Genomic DNA, 6,723 nt, shown 5'->3' on the forward strand with positions numbered 1-6,723 from the left:
AAAATGTAACTAAAATTGCAGCCGCTTTATTGAAATAGTCATTAGTTTTATTATTTCGTTTTATTTATATTGACTCAAAGTTACTTTTTGTACTTCTACTTTGACACAAGTTGTTTAAAAAAATATTTTTTTAGTACGCCTAAGATAACAGAAAAACTAAAAGTAATTCTAAAATATTTATTTTTGTTACAAGTACCTAAAATACAGTTTTTTTGACAAATCTTTGATGTTTGTGCTGAATCTGCAGATGGAGTCAACAAAAACTACGTATTATAAAACATTTTTTTTGTTAAAGCTCCCAAAAACACATTTACATTCGTATGGAGGCTATTTTAGCAAAATATTATAGTTTCAAAAATGTGTCTTTTTCGAAATTTTTCCAAAATAGTTCGTAAAATAAGTGTTTTTTTAACTTTTTGAAGAAAAGATTGAAAAAGATTTATTTTTGGGATTATTGTGGATGATTTATTAATGTTATATACTTATTTTAGTTCGAAGATTTTAAAATTTCCTAAAGAAGTCCGAAAAAGACTTATTTTAGGGCATAAAATGGGTTTGGAAAATAGCGTATACAGAAAGCCACATACTTTTTTTTTGTATGTACAGTTTTTTCATTTTTTAGTTTAGTTAATGACTTTAATTTGTATTTTTTGTTTAACAGTCGCTTTATTAAAATAATGACCAGTTTTTGTCTTCTGTCGCATTAATTAATTGCAACATAAGAATAATTGAAGTTACAATTTCAATAAAGCCGAATTAGTACTCGCCTCACTACTATCCAGTTCAGAAAATAATAATTAATATAAATTAAAATAATATAAAAAAATGTGATCGTATTTTAAGAACAAAATTTTGTTTTATTTTTGAGTTACGCGCGATTTTTTGGTGAAAATTGCAATTTTTGTAAATTTTTTTTTGAAAAAGTAAATATAAAGTTGTTAGTTGTAATCCTTAAATCATAACCTTTTTGAGAAAAATGGTTTTATAGTGGGTTGCTATTAAAAAATATTTTTTTGTAGAATTCAAAAACAAAAAAAATTTTCGAAAAATTTTATTTTTGATTATCAGTTAGTGTTTCCAAAACATAAATAGTTTAAGCAAAAAACGTTTGGTTCCATACGTTTTACTCAACTGGGATAGCATTTTCTTTTTTAAGAAAATTAAAAAAGTTGTATTTTTTACCCGACATTTTTGCCATTTAATTTTTCTTGATTGTTTAAAATTACAGCCGCTCTCTTGAAATAATGACCAATTTTATTATTCCATCTCATTAATAACAACAGAGGAGTAGTCACTCTAAACATTAAACTGTATAAAAAAGCTTTATCTTAGAAAATATGCAGATTTGTCTTACATCACTTCAGATTCTTGGAGTGTAATTACAACTTTATAAAACTGAAAAAGTTGTAAGATGAATTAATCAAAAGTCAAGGTTTTGCGTCGTCGATATTCGTGGTGTTTTTGCGAAATTTCCGCTTCCTTTGGCGAATTCCGCTGTCTTAATGATCGACCTAAAACGGTCCCACACATAACAAACTCTAATTATGCCCTTATGTATATGTAAATGCGATCGTGCGATTAGAGCGTCTAAAACGCGAGGGAAATACTTGGTAAATTTAGTTCCGTCCCGCCCAAGTCCCGCCTACTGCATATATAAATGCGTCGTTCTCAATATTTAACCGGGCTTTACGTCTGTGACGTGCAAATAAAAAAAATCCCTCGTGTGGGTCTTTTAATTGATTATACATGAAAACGATTAAAAACTCAAATATAATCCATCCGACACGCATATGTATTGTTTACATTTCATTAAAATAAGCGCAGAAAACTCCGACCCACACGTTTTCAATTACGAGCACAAACACACGAACGCTTAAAATAATACCGAACGACGTCGGCGAGCTTTTTAGTGCGTTTTATGACTCCGGACGCACACCGGTCGACTCTCCTGGCCTTTCTTCCTCTATGCCCTCTGATTCCCGGATTGCGACTTCTCGGGTTCCAGTCGCGGGGAAAGCCATATAGCCTTCCCCCGCGTCCCGCGTCTTCGCGCCGACATGGCGAGTACGCCACTCCTTAGTCCCGGTGATCCTTCCCTTATTCCGTCTGGATCCAATGACGGTCCTCGAGGGGGACCATGCGACCCTAATGGGTGTCCCTTTTTCATGCTAATTCGGCGTGCGAAATTGATAGTTGATCCAGATGCGTGCGCAGCGAATTATCGACCCGACTCATGTATAATCGGAGAGTTAATCTCTTTGTCAGTTGACAGTTCTGGATGAGTTAAATGGGAGATTTTTATTTTAATCGTGCTGATAAATAGATCCTGATTTAAATTATTAATGGTATGATTAATCAGACGAGTGGGACGGACTGGACGGAGACGGTTTATCACGAGTGGGATCGGAGACTTATTGCTTGCTAATCGAGATATAATCAAAAGGGAGAAAATGCAGACGAGGAACGAACGTGTTATTAAATAATTAATTCATTTCAATTCGGAGATGCAAGGAACGGTTTTTGGGCGGATTTTGAGAGACTCCGGGAGCTATAACAACGCGAAAATAATTGGGATCTGATATGAAGTCGACGGCTTGGGCGGCTGTAACGGAAAGTAGCTTTTCCAAGTGTGTCACTGAAAAATTATCATAACAAAAGTAAAAAAAAAACACCATTTTAAAGCTAAAGTATCCGAATTATTGTACGACAATCGACAAATTTAAAAGAAAAAATTATTTTATTTATTTGTTTTATATCGTTTTCTTTAAATATATCTTTTTCTACGTTTCAAAACAACATGTTTATTTCTATGGTGTAAAAATATATCTTTTCTACTTATGTAGCATTCTAGATTTTGGATTCTAGCATTTTTTCTGACAAGAAATAATGATTTCAAGAAAATACTACAATGGTACTCAAAAACAAATTTCTTCAAAATAGCTTTCTACTCAAAGATTATTCTAAACTAAACATGAAATACTGCCTTGTTTCATTATTTGAAAAATAAATCAAATATTATACTAAAAGTTTCATTTTGTTTTGTTTTGTTGTGTTTTTCTCTTTAATTATGAAAATTTTCTACATGTTGTGACGACTAAAGTTTTTTTTTTTTTAATATACGGGAGAAATAAAATACCTTCTTCCCAATACAACGTATGTTAATAATTACTGTTTCTTATTCTAATGCTTGTATTTTTATTTTATCGTTTAACGAAAATAATCATCATTTTTAATGGCAATTAAATAGGTCAAAGTCTTTATAATGTCTTTATAATTATAAAGATTTTGTAAATAGGTAATATTTTTTTTGACTAAACTAAATCTTTAAAAAAAAATACTTGGAATACTTTGTATGAGATTTTATTTTAAATTTTTTTTTTCTGCGAGAACTATTTGTCTCTTAGTGAAAAATTTTTTCTTACGACACTAACAGAAAGTAAGTTTTTCCATCCTAATTTTAGAAAAGAAAGCGACCAGTTACTTTCCTGAGAAGTAAAAATATTATGTACCTTCTTCTGTCAAAATTAAAATAAAAATATATATCTAATAACCTCTCAGGGAGGTAAAAATATAATCGGAAATAACACTGAGGAAGGTATATTTTTTCTCGCACCCAGGAAAGAAAAGACACACTTTTCTTTCTTTGTAATACAAATAACTATTTCGGTAATCAGAAAGAATTGTTTATTTTCTTCACTTAAACAAAAAAATTTGGTGAATAATAAATTAATAATCATTGTGAAACACATAATTTTATTCTGTAGGTAGACAAATTCGTGTATTTAGTAGTAATATTCACTTTTCCAGAACTCAATACGAAATAACACTTATTTTGGAGAACAAAATAGAGAATATTTTTACACAAAGAAAGAAAGTGTTTTATTTGAAAGTGACTATGGACCAAAAACTAATATTTTTAATATTATGAAGTTAAAATTTCTGAGTTAACAATGATTTGTGGACGTTTCGAGTTAATTATTAAATATTCTTCAGAGACTACATGTTTTGCTTTTATACTTACATATTTTTGATTATTTGGCTTGTTGCAATTTTAATTCTAATGAGGAAATTGAAAAAAATTTAATATTCAAAGAAAAATGTATATAAAACTAGTTTCAGAAACATCAACTTTTTTCTCTCTTTTTTTTACATAAAATCAAAAATTACTTTATATTTAATTTCTAGATTAGAAAATTCATACGTCTGCACAATTGTCAAGAAAAACTGACTTTTTTGATACTTATGACATTGTTTGTTTTATAAAAACGTTTAAAACGTTTTTCAGATTTTGTTTTCTACTGTTATTTTTGCTTTGTAAAACTGAGTTTTCTCTTTGTCCTAATCAGACAAAAGTCAGGTTTTTTTCCCTAGTTTAGTAACTTAAATTTTCATTTTTTGTTCTGATTCTTTTAAACTTAAATACTTAACTCACTTTTTTWTCATCCAGGCAAACTATTTTTTATCATTTTGTTACATTCAAAATAATTAAAAGATTGATTGTTTTCTCTTAACTTCAAAATTTTCTCAATACTTTTTGAAGTGTAACAACATTTTTTATGCTTTTTTTTCTTTCTTAAGCTTTGTAAAACTGAATTGTTTTTTTCCTAGTCACCTAAATATTCATTTTTTGTTCTGATTCTTTTAAACTAATGTTTACTCACTTTTTTGTTGTCTTTTTCCGAATTCAGAAATTGATTTTTTTTAAGTGTAAGAACATTGTTTATGTTTTTTTTCTCTTTATTATGGTTTTTTTACGTTTTTTAAAACTAATTGCTTTTCGTAGGCAAAAATTAGCTTTCTTCTCTATAGGAGTTATAATATCAAAATATAAATTTCATAGATTTTTTAGAAACTCAAAGTCCTATTTTTTAATAATTTGATTGTTTGGCTTAAGTCACCTAAATATTCATTTTTTGTTCTGATTCTTTTAAACTAATGTTTACTCACTTTTTGTTTGTTTTTTTAGAATTCAGAAATTGTTTTTTTTATGTGTAAGAACATCGTTTATGTTTTTTTTGTCTTTATTATCAAATTTTTACGTTTTGTAAAACTAATTGCTTTTCGTAGGCAAAAATCAGCTTTCTTCTCTATAGAAGTTATAAGTAATATCAAAATATAAATTTCATAGATTTTTCAGAAACTCAAAGTCATATTTTTTTATAATTTGATTATTTGGCTTATCACGTTTTTACAATACGCCCTTCAATTTCTTTTGAGCTTTGTAAAACTGAATTGCAAAAGTCAGCTTTCTTTTCAAGTCATCTAAATATTTATTTTTTATCCTGATTCTTTTAACTAATATTTAGTCATTTGAAATAATTCAGAAATTGATTGATATTTGTTTTTTTTTCTCTTTATTATTATTTTTTTACGCTTTGTAAAACTCAATTGCTTTTCGTAGACCAAAATCAGCTTGCTTCCCTAGTGCCTTAAATATATATTTTTGTTCTTTTACCTCTTTTTTTTTTGGTAATCAGAGAGAATTATTTACTTTCTTTCATTAAACAAAAAAAATGGCGAATAATAAATTAATAATCATTGTGAAACACATAATTTCATTCTCTTTTTTTTTGGTAAATTAGATTTTTCTGTTATTTCTCTGTCCAAATTGCGCATTTCTTGCCTCATTTGTTTCCATTAAGCAAATGGCTTGTCGAATGCCATTGAAACTTCGTCGAACGTGTCATCCATTAGCGTCGGAAGTCTCTCATGGGTCATTCACAGCAATAACAATAAAGTGCCAACAATTACACCGTCATTAATCCAATCTGGGCACTTCCGAATTGAAATCGCGCCAAAATAGTGAATCGTTGATTTTGGTTGCAGGTGAAGGTGTGGTTCCAGAACCGGAGGACCAAACACAAGCGGATGCAGCAGGAGGAAGAGGCGAAGACGAGCCAAGGCGGAAACAAGTCCAGCTCGCAGGGTAGCCAACAGAACAGCCACCATGTCAACAAGTGGAAGCAGGAAACGGGGGATGACGGCCAATACGGGGAGTATATCGATATGGACATGGACGAGGAATGTGTGAGTGATGTAGAGAGTGAAACATAAACTGTGTAAATAGTGACGATTGTGCCAACTTTTACGTGCCAAACTGTTYGTTAGTGCCAATTCGCAATTTCAAATTCCCCCAGTAGAGTAGTCCCAGTGTAAATACGGTCCCCTTATTTATTTCCAGGCATACCTAACAACTTTTTGTATTTATTTTTGTGTACATATAAGTATTGTGAATATTCTATTGAGAAGACACCGTTTGTTTTCCTGTGATTATCCTGTTTTATTTTCCACATATCTAACGAATTTTTACATAAATATGTGTGTATAAATAGACGTTTGTTGAAGAATTTTTTACTTGTACATTTTTTTAAGACGAGACTTTGATTTTTGATAAATCTATTAAAAATTGAAGCTCTCATTTACTAGACTTAACTGTAGAAAAAATATGTTGAGTATGATGTACTTAAAAACAAACTTGTAAAGAACACGAAATATACCTAAAAGAAATTTTATCAAAACTTTGTTTTTTTTACTCAACCTCGCGTCATCACAATATTATATGGAAGAAGCTCAGTAAGTAGTCAAGTTTCTCTTTAAATTTACATTTAGATTTGCTAAATTTACATATCTTTATTGTTGTGTAAATCTGCGTATTTAAATTTGATTTTTGCGATTATATTCAGACTAGGTCAATACACTTGAGACCAAAATCGACAAACGGCT

The 6,723-nt window shown here is 29.7% G+C and overlaps 1 protein-coding gene across 1 annotated transcript in view; it reads left to right on the forward strand.

The window, feature by feature from the left end:
* LOC123013517 (homeotic protein empty spiracles-like) overlaps positions 1-6,507 on the forward strand; it is a 24,220-nt gene extending 17,713 nt beyond the window's left edge. The window contains exon 3 of the mRNA XM_044412082.1: positions 5,827-6,507. Coding sequence (XP_044268017.1) covers positions 5,827-6,054 — 228 coding nt within the window. The 3' untranslated portion in view covers positions 6,055-6,507. The remainder of the gene's footprint in view (positions 1-5,826) is intronic.
* The last annotated feature ends 216 nt before the right edge of the window (positions 6,508-6,723 follow it).

This window comes from Tribolium madens, unplaced genomic scaffold (genome assembly GCF_015345945.1).
Source record: "Tribolium madens isolate multiple individuals breed KSU strain unplaced genomic scaffold, Tmad_KSU_1.1 Scaffold_19;HRSCAF=116;Tcas5.2_LG9, whole genome shotgun sequence".
Lineage (NCBI taxonomy): Eukaryota > Metazoa > Arthropoda > Insecta > Coleoptera > Tenebrionidae > Tribolium > Tribolium madens.